Source organism: Lepus europaeus, chromosome 3 (genome assembly GCF_033115175.1).
Source record: "Lepus europaeus isolate LE1 chromosome 3, mLepTim1.pri, whole genome shotgun sequence".
NCBI lineage: Eukaryota > Metazoa > Chordata > Mammalia > Lagomorpha > Leporidae > Lepus > Lepus europaeus.
The window spans coordinates 15,935,236-15,957,528 of NC_084829.1; the positions used below are offsets into that span (position 1 = coordinate 15,935,236).

General features: G+C 38.9%; 1 protein-coding gene across 1 annotated transcript; it reads left to right on the top strand.

The window, feature by feature from the left end:
• The first annotated feature begins 13,402 nt into the window (after nucleotides 1-13,402).
• Nucleotides 13,403-14,341, top strand: LOC133756751 (olfactory receptor 2B11-like). The gene has a single exon (XM_062187347.1). It carries the CDS (start codon nucleotides 13,403-13,405, stop codon nucleotides 14,339-14,341), a length of 939 nt encoding a protein of 312 aa, XP_062043331.1.
• The last annotated feature ends 7,952 nt before the right edge of the window (nucleotides 14,342-22,293 follow it).

Below are 22,293 nucleotides of genomic sequence, written 5' to 3' on the forward strand. Positions count from 1 at the left end.
AAATTAACAAATGGGATTACAAAAAATTGAGAAGCTTCTGCCTGCAAAAGAAACATTCAGGAAAGTGAAGAGGCAACCAATGGAATGGGAGAAGTTATTTGCAAACTATTCAACTGACAAGAGATTAATAACTAGAATATATAAAGAGATCAAGAAACTCAGCAACAACAAAACAAACAACCCACTTAAGAGATGGGCCAAGGACTTAGACATTTTTCAAAAGATAAAATCCAAAAGGCCAAAAGACACATGAGCAAATTGTTCAGGATCACTAGCCTTAAGAGAAATGCAAATCAAAACCACAAAGAAGTTTCACCTCACCCCAATTAGAATAGCTTTCATGCAAAAATCAAGAAACAACAAATGCTTGCAAGGATGTAGGGGAAAAGGTATCCTAATCCACTGTTGGTGGGAAATCTAAAGTGGTAAAGCCACTATGGAAGACAGTATGGAGATAGCTCAATAATCTCAATATAGACCTACCATATGACCCAGCCAACACACTCCTGGAAATCTACCCAATGGAAATGAAATCAGCATATGAGTTATCTGTACCCCCATGTTTACTGTAGCTCAATTCACAATATCAAAGACATGGAATCAACCTAAATTCTTGTCAACTGAAGGCTGGATAAAGATATTATGGGATATGTACACAATGGAATACTACATAGCAGTAAAAAATCTGGTCATTTGCAAAAAAAAATGGGTGAATCTGTAAAACATCATATTTAGTGAAATAAGCCAGCCCCAAAGGGACCAATACCATATGTTCTCCCTGACCTGTGATAACTAATAGAGCAACTAAAAGGCAATCTATACAAGTGAAATTGACACTTGAGAAGTAAAGACCTGAAGAGCCCTTGTCTACTGTTGAGGAACAGGATTTTTTTAAACTATTTGTTGAACTATTTAATTAACGTAGAGTAAATCATATGTGTAGAAAGTCAACTAAAAATAGATCTCAGTAAAAAATAAGAGTGGGAATAAGAGAGGAAGGAGGAAGGGGGTGGCAACCTGGGGGTGGGAGGTGGGCATGATGGGAAGAATCACCATGTTCCTAAAGTCATAATTATGAAGTGTAGAAAGTCTGTAATTATAAAACTGTATAGTTCTACATACAATCCTGTGGACATACTTCTAAGGGTACAGTTTAAAAACTTGCCATGGGTCCCCAAATCTCCTTAAGCTTGGAGGTAAAAATACTGTCTTAAGTGTTATAGTTATCATGTGGATAGGACTGAGTGTCTATAACAATGATAGACAGAATTAAAAAGAGGTGAATGCTTCAACAGGGGAATCAGTCCACACAGCAACTCATAGAATGACAATTGCTTTATATAGCACTCTGACCTCAGAATAAGCCCTTAAGACATTCTGGTCAGTCTGAAAAGCCCATGAGAGCATTTCAGGCTTGGAAAGCCAAGGCACTGTTGCAAAAAGTGTCCTACATGAAGGACCTCAGCAGGTGAGACCACAGGGGAAAAAACTGGTCATCAGAGAAGGTTGTACTTTTCTCTGAATGGAGGAGAGAACTTCCACTATGCTAATGGTCTTGTCTATATACTGATGAGTTTGTGGATTCAAATGGCTTCATAGCCTAGGCAGCTCATGTCAAGAGCCTTGGGTAAAATTCCTTAATACAATGAAAGCAATTTATGAAAAACACACATCAGCATCCTATTGAATGGAGAAGAGTTGGAAGCATTTCCACTGAGATCTGCTACCAGACAGGGATGCCCACTCTCACCCCTGCTATTCAAAATAGTACTGGACACTTTAGCCAGAGCCATTAGGCAAGAAAAAGAAATTAAATGGATACAAATTCAGAAGGAAGAAGTCAAACAACCCTCTTTGCAGAACATGATTCTTTACTTAGGGGATCCAAACAAAACTACTAAGAGACTATTGGAATTCATAGAAGAGTTGGGCAAAGCAACAGGATATAAAATCAATGCACAAAAATCAACCACATTTATAGACACAGGCAATTCCTTGGATGACAAAGAACTTCTAAGATCAATCCCATTCACAATAGCCACAAAAACAATCAAATACCTTGGCATAAACTTAACCAAGGACGTCATGATGAGACGTCATGATGAGAATTACAAAATCTTAAAGAAAGAAATAGAGGAGGACACCAAAAAAAGGAAAAATCTTCCATGCTCATGGATTGGAAGAATCAATATCATCAAAATGTCCATTCTTCCAAAGCAATTTATAGATTCAATGTGATACCAATCAAAATACCAAAGACCTTCTTCTCAGATTTGGAAAAAATGATGCTAAAATTCATATAGAGGCACAGGAGATGTCAAACAGCTAATGCAATCTTGTACAACAAAAACAAAGCCGGAAGCATCACAATACCAGTTTTGGGGATATACTACAGGGCAGTTGTAATCATAACAGCATGGTACTGGTACAGAAACAGATGGATAGTACAGTGGAACAGAATAGAAATACCAGAAATCAATCCAAACATCTACAGACAACTTAAATTTGATCAAGGAGCTAAATCCAATTCCTGGAGCAGAGACAGTCTATTCAACAAATGGTGCTGGGAAAACTGGATTTCCCCATGCAGAATCATGAAGCAAGACCCCTACCTTACACCTTACACAAAAATCCACTCAACATGGATTAAAGACTTAAATCTATGACCCGACACCATCAAAGTATTAGAGAGCATTGGAGAAACCCTGCAAGACTTAGGCACAGGCAAAGACTTCTTAGAAAAGACCCCAGAGGCACAGGCAGTCAAGCCAGAATTAACAATTAGGGTTACATCAAATAGAGAAGATTCTGTACTGCAAAAGAAACAGGAAAATAAAGAGACAACTGAAAGAATGGGAAAAATATTTGCAAATTAAGCAAGAGGTAAAGGATTAATAACCAGAATCTACAAATAGAACAAGAAACTCCACAACAACAAAACAAACAACCCACTTAAGAGACGGGCCAAGGACCTCAATAGACATTTTTCAAAAGAGGAAATCCAAACGGCCAACAGACACATAAAAAAATGTTCAAGATCACTAGCAATCAGAGAAATGCAAATCAAAACCACAATGAGGTTTCACCTCACCCCGGTGAGAATGGCTCACATACAGAAATCTACCAACAACAGATGCTGGAGAGGATGTGGGGAAAAAGGGACACTAACCCACTGTTGGTGGGAATGCAAACTGGTTAAGCCACTATGGAAGTCAGTCTGGAGATTCCTCAGAAACCTGAACATAACCCTACCATACAACCCAGCCATCCCACTCCTTGGAATTTACCCAAAGGAAATTAAATTGGCAAACACAAAAGCTGTCTGCACCTTAATGTTTATTGCAGCTCAATTCACAATAGCTAAGACCTGGAACCAACCCAAATGCCCATCAACAGTAGACTGGATAAAGAAATTATGGGATATGTACTCTATTTAATACTATAAAGCAATAAAAGAAATGAAATCCAGTCATTTGCAACAAAATGGAGGAATCTGGAAAATATCATGCTGAGTGAAATAAGCCAGTCCCAAAGGGACAAATATCAGATGTTCTCCTTGATCGGTGACAACTAACTGAGCACCTAAAAGGAAATCTGTTGAAGTGAATGGACACTATGAGAAACAGTGACTTGATCAGTCCTTGTCCTGAATGTTGAGGAACAACTTACTACTTTATTCCTTTTAGATTTTTTTTGTTCTACTTAAAACCATCAGTTGAACTCTTTAATAAACACACAATTATTCTTAAGTGTTTAAATTTAACTGAAAAGTGATCCCCGTTAAATATAAGAATGGGAATAAGAGAGGGTGGAGATGTACAGTACAGCACATGCTCAATCGGACTTACCCCAAACAGCAGAGTTAGAAACGTGCCAGCGGATTCCAATTCAATCCCATCAAGGTGGCATGTACCAATGCCATCTCACTAGTCAAAGTGATCAGTTTCAGTTCATAATTGATCATAATTATATGATTAAGTGTCAGAGGGATCACATAAACAAGACTAGTGTCTGGTAATACTGATAGAATTAAAAAGGTAGAGAACAATCCAACATGGGAAGTGGGATACACAGCAGACTCATAGATTGGCAAATGTCCTAAAAAGCACTCTGGCCTCAGAATTAGCCCTTAAGGCATTCAGATCTGGCTAAAAAGCCCATGAGAGTTTCTCAGGCATGGAAATCCAAGATATGGTGACTATGGCCTTGTCTAAATAAGATCAGAGTTTGTGAACTCAAGAGGCTTCCATAGCCTTGGCAGCTCATGACAAGAGCCTTGGGTGATTCCTGATGTCATAAATAAGAGTGTCAATTGTTAAATCAACAACAGGAGTCACTATGCACTTACTCCCCATTTAGGATTTCTGTTCTTAATGTGTTGTACTACGTGGATTAACGGTACAACTAGTTCTCAAACAGTACTTTATATTTTGTGTGTATGTGTGGGTGCAGTCTGTTGAAATCTTTACTTAGTATATACTAAATTGATCTTCTGTATATAAAGATAATTGAAAATGAATCTTGATGAAGAATGGGATGGGAGAGGGTGTTGGAGATGGGATTGTTGCAGGTGGGAGGGTGGTTATGGGAGGGGGGGGTCCGCTATAATCCAAAAATTGTACTTTGGAAATTTATATTTAATTAAATAAAAGTTGAAAAAAAGAGCCTTGGTGTCACTGACATAATACATAAGAATGTTAATGTCACTGTGCACTATCTTCCATACAAGACCTCTGTCCTCAAAGCGTTATATTATAATTATGTCTAAGTGCTCATAAAAGATGTATCATTCTAATAAATGAAAAAGAAAAAAAAAGATGTATCATTCTTGGGTGCTTCTTTAAAGTTAATTAAGTTCCTAAAACAAAAAAAGAAGTGAAATTGATTTCAAGATGCAATCTCTTTGAAAAACCCTTGTCTCAACTAATGAGGCACAGTTTGGTTTTGTGTGTGTGTGTGTGTGTGTTGTGCAAATTTTTGAACTCTTTACTTAGTATAGTGTTTATCTTCTATGTATAAAGTTAATTGAAAATGGATTTTAGTGGTGAATGGGCCTGGGAATGGGAGAGGGAGGAGGAGGAGTGGTGGGAGGGTGGGTATGTTAGAATTACTATATTCCTAAAGTTGTACTTATGAAATTCATGAAGTTTGTATTCCTTAAATAAAAGCTTTCTTTGAGAAAAAAATAATCCCTTGATCACACACCAGCCACAGCTCTACTCATTTCACAGTTGTTCTGGACACATACAAAAATCTCTTTAGCCGGTACTAATATCAGAATAGCTCCTTCTCCCCACCTGCTTTTGGGTGTATGGACTGGAGCTGCTGTGGTTGTCTCTCCTGACAAGATGGAGACTATCCCAACCAGTTTCTGGGTGGGTGCCCAGGACCTGCAGCATTGCTACCTACTTTTGTCCAAAATGGCACCCACCTTCTCTCAGCCAGTTGCCAGGTGCCATTGTGGGGCAGAGGGCATGGAGTGAGAGAGATGTGCCCCTTTTCTTTTTCTCTGGGTGAGCAGGCACCCTGTTCCCCTCAAGGTTCTGGGCCAGACTCAAAGATAGTGTGTAGTCTGCTAGCCTCTCCCTTCACCTGTATCACCAGTGGCATGGGCCATTGCAGTCTGATCTCATGTTTTCCTCCAAAGCTGGAGCTTTCTCCAGCTAAGGGCTTCTGAGGTCGTTTGTTGTGTCCATGCTTATTGTTGTACATCTGTACCTTCCACACAGATGCATGGTGTCTCTCCTGCTTCTACAGAATCTCCACAGCAGTTTCCCTCAAACTCTCTCCTGAGAATGCACTTCCTCTACTCTATCTTCCTTTCTTTCTCTTCCTTCCTTCCTTCTTTCCTTCCTTCCTTCCTTCCATTCATTCATTCATTCATTCATCTTCCCCTAGCATGGAACAGACCACCCTGTCCCTATTCAGCCATCTTGGAATCACAACCTTTTTTTGTTTGTTTGTTTCCCTATCCTACTGCAGTCTATCCTTTCCCTATTCTGCCATCTTGGAAACCAAGAGAAGATCTGTAACTTAGTCTTTATTTTAATGTTTTACTTGAAGTATCACTTGATTTATTCTCTTTGGAAAGATATCATTTTGCTTTCTACTTTTCTCTCCAATTATTTTATGCCCTTTTAGTATTATTTTATGAATAATTAATATTAAATGAGATTTTAAAAAATCAATGTAATGATATATTCAAGAAACTCATATTTGAGTTCCCCAAAAACTATTTATGCAGACTAACTGTGCTCAAATTTTTCTTATTCATTTAGTTACTTGTTATTAAGTCAGTCCTCCATGTCTACAGATTCTGTATCCACAGATTCAACAAACTGCAGAGTATATTGTATATAGTTAGATCTATGCTGGTTGCAGCTGTAGTGAACACAAACAGACATGTTTTTTTCTTCTCAATATTCCCTAAACAATACAGCAAATTTTTACATAGCACATCTATTACATTAGGTATTGTAAGTAATCTAGATATGACTTCAAGTATACTGGAGTAAAACAATGTCTTGATCAGCCCTTGTCCTGACTGTTGATGTATAATTTAATACTTTATCCCTTTTGGAATTTTTTTGTTGTTCTAGTTAATACTATCGGTTGAACTCTGTAATTAACACACAATTATTCCTAGTTGTTTAAATTTTTTTTTTTTGACAGGCAGAGTGGACAGTGAGAGAGAGAGAGAGACAGAGAGAAAGGTCTTCCTTTTGCCGTTGGTTCACCCTCCAATGGCCGCCACGGTAGCGCGCTGGCCGGCGCACCGCGCTGATCCGATGGCAGGAGCCAGGTGTTTATCCTGGTCTCCCATGGGGTGCAGGGCCCAAGGGCTTGGGCCATCCTCCACTGCACTCCCTGGCCACAGCAGAGAGCTGGCCTGGAAGAGGGGCAACCGGGATAGGATCGGTGCCCCGACCGGGACTAGAACCCGGTGTGCCGGCGCCGCAAGGCAGAGGATTAGCCTATTGAGCCGCGGCGCCGGCCCCTAGTTGTTTAAATTTTAACTGTAACGTGATCCCTGTTAAATATAAGAGTGGGAAAAAGAGAGGGAGGAGATGTACAATTTGGGACATGCTGAATAGGACTTGCCCCAAGTGGTGGAGTTAGAAATGAGCCAGGGGATTCCAATACAATCTCATCAAGGTGGCATGTACCAATGCCATCTCACTAGTCCAAGTGATCAATTTCATTTCACAATTGATGGCTCTGATAGGTCTAAGAGTCAAAGGGATCACAGAAACAAGACTAGTGTCTGCTAATACTAACTGATAGAATCAAAAAGGGAGAGAACGATCCAACATGGGAAGTGAGATACACAGCAGACTAATAGAATGGCAGATGTCCTAAATAACACTCTGGCCTCAGAATCAGCCCTTAAGGCATTCGGGTATGGCTGAAGAGCCCATGAGAGTATTTTAGGCATGAAAAGCCAAGACACTCTGGCAAAAAACAAAAAAAAATTACCTAAGTGAAATATCTCTGCGAGTGAGATCCCAGTGGATAGAACGGGGCCATCAAAGAAGGAGGTACCTTTCTCTGAAGGGAGGAGAGAATTTCCACTTTGACTATGGCCCTGTCGGAATAAGATCGAAGTCGGCAAACTCAAAAGGCTTCCATAGCCTTGGCAACTCATGACTAGAGTCTAGGGAGATTACTGACGCAATATACAAGAGTGTCAAATTGTTAAATCAGCAACAGTAGTCACTGTGTACTTACTCCTCATGTAGCATCTCTGTCCTTAATGTGCTGTCCAATGTGAATTAATGCTATATCTAGTACTGAAAGAGTACTTTACACTTTATGTTCTGTGTGGGTGCAAACTGATGAAATCTTTACTTAATATATACTAAATCAATCTTCTGTATATAAAGATAATTGAAAATGAATCTTGATGTGAATGGAATGGGAGAGGGAGCTAGAGATGGGAGGTGTGCGGGTGGGAGGGAAGTTATGGGGGGGAAAGCCATTGTAATCCATAAACTGTACTTTGGAAACTTACATTTACTAAATAAAAGTTTTAAAAATAATTTTTAAAAGTATATGGAAATATTGTGTGGGTTATATGTTTATATTAAGGCATTTTAATTTTTACTTTTTTAAAGATTGACTGATTTTGAAGGTCCGAGTTACAGAAAGAAAGGGAGAGACAGAGATATCTTCCCAATCTCCCACATGGGCAAAAGTGCCCAAGCACTTGGGCCATTTTCTACAGCTTGCATGGGCCATAACCAGAGAGCTGGGTTGGAATAGGAGCATCCAGGACATGAACTGGCACCTATATGGGATTCCTGCATCGCAAGCAGAGGTTTAGCCTACTATGCCACAGCACCAACTCCAAGGTATTTTATAAAAAGGATTTGAGCATCAACATATTTTGGTATACCATATGGGCACTGGAACCAATTCTATGTGAATACCAAGAGATAACTCTAGCCTACTGAAAAACAATGTCCAGTGTGCCAGGAAATTGAGTGACATCATAAAACACCTAACTTTAAAAACATCAAATATTATGCAACATCTAACAACAGAGATTTGCTGTCAACCTCAATTCAGTGAGTATCTAATCATACATAAGAAGCCTTACCATAAAGAACTTTGCCCCAAGGAACTTTCTCTGCTAACCCATCAGGGGTAAAGATAAGTGAATGACCTATTTGAAAACAATGCCCATGAGGTCACAGTAATAGCATACAAATAACACACCCACAAGGCATTCTTGGTATTGTCTTCTTAAGACTTGAGTTTTTCTTTAGGCAGAAAAACTAACAGTTCTGAAGATAACTTATAAATACTGTACTCATCTGTGTACTACAGCTTATTCTCTGAAAGTTTGAAAAATTCAAATGTATTTCTTAATAATTCCTTTCTACTGAAGATATTTATTAAAATAAGGTAAGTAAAAAGATACTAGTCTTTAAAGGCTAGGCATTGTCAAGGAAGATTGGAATTAGAGTAGAATGTTGTGACTAATATTTGTATGAAAGGCAGAACATCTCATTTCAAGGAGTCTTTTCTAAACTCTGAAAATACCTAGCTCACTGACTTTAGAAACAACTAATTTGTTAATTAAATCTCTTAAGTCTCTGAATTAAATAGTACTTAAAAACATTTAAGTTTCAATAAACAGTATATCTGAGAGATACTGAAAGACCCAAATGATGTATGAAGAATTTATTCAATCAGGTGAATATGTAACATGAATCATTTTTTTAAAGTATGGTGAAAATTTTATGATTTGACTTGTGCTTGTGTTTCATCCAGATGAATTGGTACCAGATAAAAATTACTTTTATTTCTCCTTATTATCTTTTACTGTACATAAAAATAAAATATTCCATAAATATACATGAAGTGCTGTTATTGATAAAAATCAAGTACAAATGAGATACATTAAAATGAAAATGTGAGTGTAGTCACAGAAGACACATCAATAGTAATAAAGGCTGGCATTTATTAAAGTAAATTAAACATGGATGGATGAATAGATCCTCATGTAGTGAAACAGTGTTCAAAAATCACTGGAACACATCAGACTCATAGAATGACAATTGCTTTAAATAGCACTCTGACCTCAGAATCAGCCCTTAAAGCATTCTGGTCTGTCTGAAAAGCCAATGAGAACACTTCAGGCTTGGAAAGCTAAGACACTGTGGCAAAAAAAAATATCCTACATCAAAGACTTCGGTGGGTGACACTACAGTGGAAAGAAGTGGTCATCAAAGAAGGTTGTACTTTTCTTTGAAGGGAGGAGAGAACTTCTACTTTGCTTGCCTTGTCTAAATACTGATGGAGTTTGTGGATTCAAAAGGCTTCCATAGCCTAGACAGCTCATGCCAAGAGCCTCAGGTTGATCACTGACATCATACATAAGAGTGTTAATTTTTCAATTAACAACAGGAGTCACCGTGCACTAACTTCCCATGCAGGACCTCTGTCCTCAAAGAGTTATATTATTATTATGTTTAAGTGCTCATAAAAGATGTATCATTAATGGGTACTTCTTTAAAGTTAATTTTCTTTAAAAAGGTAAAATTGACTTCAAGATGCAATGACTTTGAACAGCCCTTGTCTCAACTGTTGAAGAACAGTTTTTTTGAGTGCATGTGCAAATTGTTGAACTCTTTATTTAGTATAGAGTTGGTCTTCTGTGTGTGAAGTTAAACAAAAATGGATCTTACTGGAGAATGGGACAGGGAATGGGAGAGAGTGGAGGAGTGGAGGTGGGAGAGTGGGTGGGAGGGCAGGTATGTTGGGAAGAATCACTCTATTCCTAAAGTTGTATTTATGAAATGCATGAAGTCTGTATTTCTTAAATAAAACATTTCTTTGGGGAAAAAGATCACTGGAAGTAGAAGATGCGATGGTCAAGGAATCCAAGAGTTAAAAGCAATAAGATATTATGAGAATGACATGGAAAAGATATCTAAGGATAGAATTACAGAATTTAAATATGCTTCACAATGAATTGCATAGATAAGGAACACTATTGCTATTTCTCTAGGAAAATGTCTAGAACTTTGAAAGGAGCTCCTGTACTCAGCTCCAGCAGAACAGAGCAAGCCAAAATGGAGTCATGCCTCATAATCAAATTGAAGCTGTAAGGAAGTAAATAGATTTCAAAACACAGTACTTTTTCCTACAAACAGGAGATTCCAGTCTTCCTGAGTTAGTATACCAAGAAGGTCCCCACGCTTTAACCCATTCAAAGAAGCAACTTGGAGTAACTTAATGTTAGCCACTTATTTTTCTATTTCTTAATCCCCACCTTACAAAACCCATTGTTTGCTACTGAACCCTGGGAGTTTTCATTCTGCTTTGTAGAACATAGGCTTCCCCAGTTCAAGAACTGTAAGTAAAAGCCAATTATTCAATACCTAAATTTGCTAGAATTTTTTCTGAGAGTCAACATCACTATTCATAAACAAAACTATACTTAATAAAGTGAATAATACAAACAATATAAATTTAGTGAAATTACTGAAGGTATACTGTAGTGAATATTATCCATAAGAAGATCAAATCTAGGCTGGCGCCGCGGCTCACTAGGCTAATCCTCCGCCTTGCGGCGCCAGCACACCGGGTTCTAGTCCCGGTCGGGGCACCAATCCTGTCCCGGTTGCCCCTCTTCCAGGCCAGCTCTCTGCTGTGGCCAGGGAGTGCAGTGAAGGATGGCCCAAGTCCTTGGGCCTTGCACCTCATGGGAGACCAGGAGAAGCACCTGGCTCCTGCCATCGGATCAGCGCGGTGCGCTGGCCACAGCGCGCCTCCCGCGGTGGCCATTGGAGGGTGAACCAACGGCAAAAGGAAGACCTTTCTCTTTGTCTCTCTCACTGTCCACTCTGCCTGTCAAAAATTAAAAAAAATAAAAGAAGATCAAATCTAAATTTACTCTAACAAGTAGACAGTCCTTGGAAGAAAAATATAACTGTAACACTGTTAAATGAATAATTAATAGGTGTCTGTGCAATTATTTAATATGTGGACAGGTGGCAAATTTTAGAATATTTATTTTAACTGCTATTTAATTTCTATCATGCTTATTTCATATTCCATCTACAACATAGAAAAAAAAATGGGCTAACATATCCTAGATTTCACATGCTGATACAACATCTTGAATAACATCAATCTCAAGTAAGTACAAGAAGCTACACTCATACAAGAAACATCCCTAAAATAAAGATGCATTCTTTGGAATCAAGAAACTTTAAATTTAGTCTCAATATCCCACTGTCTCATTTAAGGAATTGCTCACCTTTTGGTTTTTAGAAATTCTGCAGTACAGGCAAACTGTTGGAATGAAAGATTAACAATAATCTAAAATAAAATGACTAAAATTTTCTTTTTAGTGAGGTTTAGGATGGGTACTAACTTATTTCATTGGTGTAAAAAGCTTATTGAAGAGTTTAGCCTACAGGACTCATTAAGGATGAGTAGGAATTATTACTTTATTATTGTAATTGTACATTTCTTGTCTAGGATAGCATGTAAAGAGAGGATAATGTTCCCAGTTTAGCCATCAGTAGCTTTTTTGACACCTCACAGGATGGATTTGAGATTTAATAACACAGAATATGAACAGTTATACTCTATATACGAATATATACTCTATATTGAAATGCAAACTGCTACCCATAACCACTAATTGACTAGCAGAGTAACTCAAAATTTTTATGCTAAGATGGTATCTTAACTTCCAGTCTGAATATTCTCTACCTTACAGAAGATTGTCATTTTCATGCAAACACTTCACAATTAAAGGAAAATAGCAATGTAATCAAAAACCTTCACTACCTAATATATTTCCTCAAAATGCTACTTTACTCAAATAGTTGATTTTGCTGTCTCTGTGTGCCTCTTAGCTAAAAAACAAAGGAATATGTCCTAGAAATACAATATAACTTATGTATTTGAGTCTTAGCCTGAATTAGAATTTTGACTTTTTTCCAGACAGCATTTACCTGAAGTTCACAAACGCATTTGTAACATAAATGTCCAAACTCATATAAAAAGATAAGTCCACTCAATAAAGGAAAGTTTCTGAAAAATGGATAAACTAAAATTTAGCATGAGCAATCTAGTGCCCAAAGTTTAAACAAAATAATTATGCAAGAAAAATATTACACATAAATAAAAGTTTGAAGATTACGAAATCTATCTCATTATAATGCAACTCTCAACTTATATTTGAGGAAACTGATGTTAGAAGTTGCTCGATTACAAATAGCCATGATAGATTTATTTATAGCAAACAAAATTTTCTTACTCGCACTGCAGATGAAGTAATTATTTGACTGCTTAGTTGGAGCTGGACAATTCCATTTTGGTGACTCTTAAAGATTCATGTTTTCTCCTCCTTCCTCCACCTCTTTTTCTACCTCAGCATTTTTACTACTCTTAATATTTCAGGAATGTCTGCACCAGTACTTCTGAATATGAACCATCCAATTTCTGTGACCTGTGCCACAACGCTGTATTGTACACCTGGAGACAGGAAGCAATAAACTCTCTACTAAGAGCCTTCTTAGGTGATTTTTACGTAAGTCAAAGTATTAAGAGCATTACTTTGAGTTCCCCAAACAAAGATCCTTCTACTTTTCATTTAATACCCAAAAGAATCAAGGAAATAGCTCTTATTCTTTTAATACAGAGGAAGAAATTCAGCCTCAGAATAGTTACCTTATTTGTTTCAGCTAACCATCTTTAATTCACAGTATCACGAACGAAAATGTTATCACCCGGTGAATATTCCTTATTTTCCCAGGAAATTACTGAACCTACTTTCCATGAATGAATGCCAATGCATACTAGTGCTTTATCATTTGTCATTAATTCTTTCTAGCTCTTTTGTTACTACTCTCTTAATGCATGAAACAAACTGAGGATAATGGCACTGATTAATGAAAGCCACCCTAAGGAGTTCATTCTACTCGGCTTTGCTAACCATCCATGGGTACAGCTTCCTCTCTTCATTGTTCTCCTCATAACGTACCCCATGGCCTTGCTGGGAAACATCACCATCATTCTGGTGTCCAAGTTAGACCCCCGTCTCCACAGCCCCATGTATTTCTTCCTCACCAACCTCTCCTTTTTGGACATGTGTTACACCACAAGCGTTGTCCCTCAGATGCTGTTTAACCTGGGAAGTTCCAAGAAGACCATCAGCTACATGGGGTGTGCGATTCAGTTGTATACCTTCAGCATAATGGGGGGCACAGAGTGTCTGCTCTTGGCGCTTATGTCCTTTGATCGCTATGTGGCCATCTGCAGACCTCTGCACTACCCACTCATCATGAATCAGCACATCTGCATCCTGTTAGCGTCTGTGGTCTGGCTGGGTGGAATGGCCTATGCCTTCTCAGAAGCCACCATTACACTACAATTGCCATTGTGTGGAGTCAATACACTGGATCACTTGCTGTGTGAGATTCCAGTCCTGATAAAGACTGCCTGTGGAGAAAAGGGGGCTAATGAGCTCATGCTCTCTGTGGTGTGCATTTTCATGTTAGCTGTTCCTCTGTGTTTAATTCTTGCTTCCTATGCCAGCATCGGACATGCTGTATTTAAGATTAAATCTTCTGAGGGAAGGAAAAAAGCTTTTGGGACATGTTCCTCTCATCTCATTGTAGTTTTCTTATTTTATGGCCCAGCCATTAGCATGTACATTCAGCCCCCCTCCACCATCTCAAAGGACCAGCCCAAGTTCATGGCTCTCTTCTATGGAGTGGTGACTCCTACACTCAACCCCTTTATCTACACTCTGAGGAATAAGGATGTAAAAGGGGCAATATGTAACCTGATAAGGAGCATTTTCCGTTCCAAGTGATAGGTAATGGATATCAAATGATTTTTTAACAAGTGGTTTATGTTTAATAGTTTTAATAACTCTTTTTATCTCATAAATAAAATGTTAGACGTTCTCTTGTGAAACTGTATTTCTGACATTTGTTACAATTGTATTGAACAAGGATAATACTCAATAGGTATGCACCAGTATGGTCACTTTGTGGAAATAGATTTAAATAGTTCTATTCTGGTTTTTACATTCTGAAATAGTAACTATTAAGTAGTTTAAAAATTAGAAATATAAACTCAGTGGTTGAAGCTCATCTTCATAAAAATACTACTTATATACAAAAAAATTCCATATAGAGAAAACATGAGTATAGGGAAAACTCATGGAAATGTTTATTTGTGCTAGAGTGCTTCATATTTCTGAGGTATATTTATAATACATTCAATATATTCAAGCATTTAGTTAGCTTTTGAGAAGTTTTGTTGAAAGGAAGGTGTGTATATATATATTATATATATTATATTTGAAGGTGAAAATATGCTCTACATTTGCTGTAAACTATAAAGCAATCCTGAAACTAACTTTTTAAGGTAGGCAATTAAACCATTTCTCATTTTCCCAAATAAGTAAGCTTTTCATGAAGAGCAAACAGAAGACAGCAAACAAATGAAACAATTAAAACAAATAAAAATAATTGGTAAGGCAGACATACATTTAAAACTCTCTAGGGTAGAAATCAAGATATTTTAACAATGATTTTCTCCACAATAGAGTTTGCCTCTGATCTACATAGTATGATAACTACATGCCAAGAAGTACACACTGTATTAAAGGAATATTAAAATAAATATTTATCATGATCTAGTTCAACACATGCCTTTATGACTAATAGAATCCAGTATCTTCTCAATATGTGGTTCTCAGAATTATAATGTTTTCTGGAAGTCTTAGATCACTGGGCGTGACAGTGAAGGTCAGAAGCATTAAACATGGTGGAGTAGAGAAATTCATTTTAGATTTTGTTCAGGAAAAAAACCATTAGACAGAAACATGGATGACTACTTTCACAGTTCTCTATGAGAAGTAACCATTTTACTTTATATTCAAATTGTTAGCGAAAGAGTGCAATTTGACGAAAAGAGCAAATTTCTACCTGAATCAAAACTATGTGTGTAATATATGTAAAGATGAAGTGAAATATCAATGTGTAATGAGAATTCATGTAATCACTTAGGAACTAATTCCATATAAATCTAAAATCTGAACATGTTTATTTTCACTGATTGCCAATATCCAAAAGAATTTTTACCTATTTCTGGATTTGAAAGTTTCTACTATTAATTTGAGGTCTCAGTGTGCAGGGATACTAGGCACATGAGGCAATTCAAAGATGGTGCCCAAAGGAAGTAAGGTGGGCGGTACCCAAGGTTGTTTACCACCAAAGCCAATTGGTTGTGCAGCATCAGGAGAGGTGATGACGACTGATGACAAATGTACAGACATATGGATGGTCCTGTAGAAAATCGCCCCATAAAATGACCTTTTAAGTAATTGGTTGGTCATTATGCCCTGCCCCAATAATCCTGTGGTTTTGTGCTTTAAAAGGTTTTTCTATGTGTGCAAAAAGATGATTTCCTGATTGACTCAACTCCCTGGTGTGTCTGATTGTCTCCAGGATCAAGGGAGGCTGGGGAACAGGCAAGCGGCACACTTACCTTTCCTCAGACCCAGTCCATCTTCGTTTGGGTGGACTAAGACCCTGCACTGGTGTATTAAAATACACTAAAATTAATTATTTTACAAGCAGCATAAATAATTGATCTAAATAGTTATTCTGTTTCACATAGAAGAAAATTAAACCTACTGTATTAAAGGTCTCTAGCTCCACTTCTTATTACTCTTCCTTTTCAGCCAGCACATTGTACACCTTTACTGAAACCACAGTCACCTCCCATATTAACCACAGTATGAAGTAGTGTCAATTATTTCACAGAAACTCTGCATTATCTTTTAAAAAAAAAAGGTTTTATTGATGGCACCATGGCTCAATAGGCTAATCCTCTGCCTGTGGCACCAGCACCCCAGGTTCTAGTCCCAGTTGGGGTGCTGGATTCTGTCCTGGTTGCTCCTCTTCCAGGCCAGCTCTCTGCTGTGGCCCGGGAGTGCAGTGGAGGATGGCCCAAGTGCTTGGGCTCTGCACCCGCATGGGAGACCAGGAGAAGCACCTGGCTCCTGGTTTCAGATCAGCGCGGTGCGCCAGCCGCAGCACGCCAGCCACAGTGGCCATTGGGGGGTGAACCAATGGAAAAGGAAGACCTTTCTCTCTGTCTCTCTCTCTCTCACTGTCCACTCTACCTGTCAAAAAAAAGATTTTATTTATTTATTTGACAGGTAGAGTTACAGACTGAGAGAGAGAGAAAGAGAGAGAGAAAGAAAGGTCTTCCTTCTGTTGGTTCACACCCCAAAGGGTCACAATGGCTGAAGCTGTGCCAATCCAAAGCCAGGAGCTTCCTCCCAGTCTCCCACATGGGTGCAGGGGCCCAAGCACTTGGGCCATCCTCCACTGCATTCCCAGGCCACAGCAGAGAGCTGTACCGGAAGAGGAGCAAATGGGACTAGAATCAGCACCCATGTGGGATGCCGGCACCACAGGCTGAGGATTAACCTAGTGCGCCATGGCGCCAGCCCCTGCATTATCTTTTTTTTTAATTAAACTTTTATTTAATGAATATAAATTTCCAAAGTACAGCTTATGGGTTACAATGGCTTCCCCCTCCCAAAACTTCCCTCCCACCCACAACCCTCCCCTTTCCCGCTCCCTCTCCCCTTCCAATCACATCATGATTCATTTTCAATTCTCCCTATATACAGAAGATCAGTTTAGTATATATTAGGTAATGATTTCAACAGTTTGCCCCCATATAGCAACACAAAATGAAAAAAATACTGTTGGAGTACTAGTTATAGCATTAAATAACAGTGTACAGCACATTAAAGACAGAGATCCTACATAATATTTTTTTTAAAAAATTAATTAATTTTCTATGCCATTTCCAATTTAACACCAGGGTTTTTTTTTTGTCATTTCCAATTATCTTTATATACAGAAGATCGATTCAGTATATAATTAGTAAAGATCTCATCAGTTTGTACCCACACAGAAACACAAAGTGTAAAAATACTGTTTCAGTACTATTTATAGCATCACTGCACATTAGACAACACATTAAGGACAGATCCCACATGGGATGTAAGCACACAGTGACTTCTGTTGCTGACTTAACAATTTGACACTCCTGTTCATGGCGTCAGTAATCTCCCTAGGCTCCAGTCATGAGTTGCCAGGGCCATGGAAGCCTTTAGAGTTCGCTGACTTTGATTTTATTCTGATAGGGTCATAGTCAAAGTGGAAGTTCTCTCCTCCCTTCAGAGAAAGGTACCTCCTTCTTTGATGGCCCCGTTCTTTCCACTGGGATCTCACTCACAGAAATCTTTCATTTAGGTCTTCTTCTTCTTTTTTTTTTCTTTTCCATGGTATCTTGGCTTTCCATGCCTACAATACTCTCATGGGCTCTTCAGCCAGATCCGAATGCCTTAAGGGCTGATTCTGAGGCCAGAGTGTTGTTTAGGACATCTGCCATTCTATGAGTCTGCTGTGTATCCCACTTCCCATGTTGGATCTGCATTATCTTTTTTAAAGAATATTTATTTATTTGAAAGGCAAAGTGATAGAGAGAGAGAGAGAGAGGGAAAGATAGAAAGAGATACATTCTCTCTACTGGTTCACTCTCCAAATGAACGCAATAGCCAGGACTACGCCAGGCCAAAGTCAGAAGCCAGGAATTCCATCCAGGTCTCCCACATGGGTAGCAGGCACCCAAGTGTTTGGGCCATCTTCCTCCACTTTCCCAGCTACATTACCAGGGAGGTGGATGGGAATCAGAGAAGCTGGGACTCCAACAGGCACCCTGATATGGGATGCTTGTGTCACAAGCAACATCTTAAACCACTGTGCCACCAAGTTGGTTGGCCCACATACATTGGCTTTTAATTCAATTTTCCACTAATCCTTTTAAGTACTCTCATATGTACTGTAATATTTCCTAAACTCTCCTGTACTTTCACTATCCTGTGCATTTATTTATTTTTGCATTCAATAATGCCTCTCCCCATCTTCCACTTCCTTAAATTCTTTCTGGGGCCAGCGCCATGGCTCACTTGGCTAATCTCCTCCAGCGGTGCTGGCATCCCATATGGGTGCCAGGTTCTAGTCCCAGCTGCTCCTCTTCCAGTTCAGCTCTCTGCTGTGGCCCAGGAAGGCACTGAAGGATGGCCCAGGTGCTTGGGCCCCTACACCCACATGGGAGACCAGGAAGAAGCACCTGTCTCCTGGCTTCTGATTAGCACAGTGCTCCAGCCATAGTGGCCATTTGGGGGTGAACCAACGGAAGGAAGACCTTTCTCTCTCTCTCACTGTCTAACTCTGCCTGTCAAAAAAAAATCTTTCTGAGAATGTGGAAGGCAGTAAGTGCTAAAATGCATCTTTAAAAATGTGCTTCTGGAACAGATTAAGAAAACTAAATATCTCCAAAATATGAAAATGTAAAGGTATTTTCCTAGGGCAGAGGGCAAAATACATAATATTTAGTAAGAGTATTTGGGGATGTATCACTACCTGAGGGAATGCCATAATTAAGGAAATACATGAGAAAGACAATTCACAAATATTGAAGAGCTCTCATGAGTTGGTAAATATGTTGGACAGTATGTATTTGAAATCTTTACCTTCTAAGGATCCTTCAATGTTGACAGAAGATGACGTGTGGCTCATTGATTTTTGTAAATTTTTTTTACTTATTTATATAAAGGGGAGAGATTCGTGCATTTCACATATAGTTTTAGAACATAATGATACTTCCTACCCTACACTCCTTCCCTCAATCCCTGCCTTGCTACTCCTTTCTTTCTTATAATTATTTTAATTTTTCCAATGACATATTTTCAATTTACTTTAAAATCACAAGATTAGTCCTCCAATAAATAAAAAATTCAACAAGGGGCCAGCGCTGTGGTGCAGTGGGGTAAAGCACCAGCCTGCAGAGCTAGCATCCCATATGGGTGCTGGTTCTAATCCCAGGGGCTCCTCTTCCTACCTAGCTTTCTGCTATGGCCTGGGAAAGCAGTGGAAGATGGTCCAAGTCCTTGGGCCCCTGCACCCACATGGGAGACATGGAAGAAGCTCTTGGCTCCTGGCTTAGGATTGGCACAGCTCCGGCAATTGCGGTCATTTGGGGAGGGAACCAGCAGAATGAAAGACCTCTCTCTGACTCTACCTCTCTCTGTAACTCTTTCAAATAAATAAAATAATTCTTTAAAAAGAAAAGAATTCAACAAGTAGTAAGTAGAAAAACCACTGCTTCTCAGGAGCATACACAGGGATTATAAACAATAGTCAAATCTCAAAATATCAATTTTACTCATATGTTACTTATTTTCTACTCTATATGTTAGTTATAAATAAGATAAAACAAGTGATGTTAGTCTTTGGGGGACTGGCTCATTTCACTAGGCATAATAGTTCCCAATTGTAACTCATTTTTTGACCTCACATAGTTTATGTCAAAACTGAAATTTTAGGGGCTGGCGCTGTGATGCAGTAGGTTAATCCTCCACCTTCAGCACTGGCATCCCATATGGGCACTAGTTCAAGTCCTGGCTGCTCCACATCCAATCCAGCTCTCTGCTATGGCCTGGGAAAGCAGTAGAAGATGGCCCAAGTCTTTGGGTAACTGCACCTGCATATGATACACAGAAGAAGATCCTGGCTCCTGGTTTCAGATCAGTGCACTCCAGCCATTGCAGCCATTTGGGGAGTGAACCAATGGAAGGAAGGCCTTTCTCTCTGTCTCTCCCTCTCACTGTCTGTAATTCTGCCTCTCAAACAAAATAAATAAAATCTTTTTAAAAAAAAACTTAAATTTTAAAGGCTTTCTATTTTGTGATTTTGTTCTAGTTTTTATTTAGTTTTTTTTTTTTTAATTTTAAAAATTTCTTTCTCTCTTGGGGTTGGCGCTGTGGCCCTGCGAGTTAATGACCTGGCCTGAAGCGCTGGCATCCCATATGGGTGCTGATTCAAGAACCAGGCTCCTCTTCTTCCAATCCAGCTCTCTGCTATGGCCTTGGAAAGCAGTAGCAGATGGCCCAAGTCCTTGGGCCCTTGCACCTGCATGGGAGACCCAGAAGAAGCTCTTTGCTCCTGGTTTTGGATCAGCGCAACTTTGGCCATTGCGGCCAATTGGGGAGTGAACCAGCAAATGGAAGACGTATGTCTCTCTCCCTCTCACTCTCTTTCTCTCTCTCTCTCTCTGCCTCTACTCTCTCTATGTAACTCTGACTTTCAAATAAATAAATAAATCTTTAAAAAAATTATTTCTTTCTTTGGGTACGATACACATAATACAACACAATATTTACAATATTAACCTTTTTTATGTGTACAGTTCAGTGTCATTAAGTACATTTTTCTTTTTGTGTAACCATCACCAGCATCCATCTCTAGGATGCCTTGGATCTCAAACTGAAGTTCAAAAACATTAAGTAATCTATCTCTAATCACTCTTACCATACCCTGGCAACCACCATTATTTTTTTTAGTAATTCTTTTTTTAACTTTTATTTAATGAATATAAATTTCCAAAGTACAGCTTATGGATTACAATGGCTTCCCCCCCCCCATAACTTCCCTCCCACCCGCAACCCTCCCCTGTCCTGCTTCCTCTCCCCTTCCATTCACATCAAGATTCATTTTCAATTCTCTTTATATACAGAAGATCAATTTAGTATATATGAAGTAAAGATTTCAACAGTTTGCATCCACATAGAAACACCACCATTATTATCTCTATGAATTTGACTACCATGGGTGATTTCTAGAACTGGAATCATACAGTATTTGCCTTTTTGATTGACTTGTTTAATTTAGCCTCATATCTTTGAGATCCATCCATCTTGTAGCATTGTAAAAATTTAATTTCTTTTTTAATAAGTTGTGTTTCCATTGAGATGATTGGTAATTTTTTAAAGGTTTGTTTATTTATTTTAAAGCCAAAATGAGAGAGAGAGAGGAGACAGAGAGAGAGAAAAGAGAGATCTTCTATCTGTTGATTCACTCCCCAAATAGCCACAAGAGCCAAGACTAGGCCAGACTGAAGTTAGAATCCAGGAGCTTCTTCCAGATCTCCCACGTGGCTGCACAGTACCATGCACTTGGGTCATCTTCCACTGCTTTTCCAGGCACATTAGCAAGGAATCAGTTTGGCAGTGGATCAACCAGGACATGAACCAATGCCCATATGAGATGCTGGAGTTAAAGGCAGCTGCTTAGCCTACTACATCACAATGCCAGTCCTGTGGTAATTTTATTTTTAAGCTGATAGGTAAAGGAAGTTCTTTAACCTGAAATTTTAAAATGCTAGAATGCTGTTACATGAAGGGGTTGGCATTGTGGCTTAGCAGATTACACCACCACCCATACTAGGACTCCATATGGACACCAGTTACTGTCCCAGTTGCTCCGTCTCTGATCCAGCTCTCTGTTAATACACCTGGAAAAGCAGGGGATGATGGTCCAAGTGCTTGGGCCCCTGCCACCCACATGGGAGGCCTAGATGAAGCTCCTGGCTCCTGGCTTCTGCCTGGCTCAGCCATGGCCCTTATAGCCATTTGGATAGTGAACTGGTAGATGGAAGATCTCCTTCTCTGTCTCTCCTCTTTATGTAATATTATCTTTCAAATAAGTAAATCTTTTTTTAAAAGTTACATGAAAACAAGTGAAAATATAGACTGCACTAGAATGGTAGTGTATAAACCACTTACATCTTTAGTATGAATGTTAATAGGCTAATTTACTCAAATTAAAAATAACCAGAGAGAAAGGGCACCAGAGTTGGGAGAGGACAGAGGCAGGTGGCTACTGCCAGGTG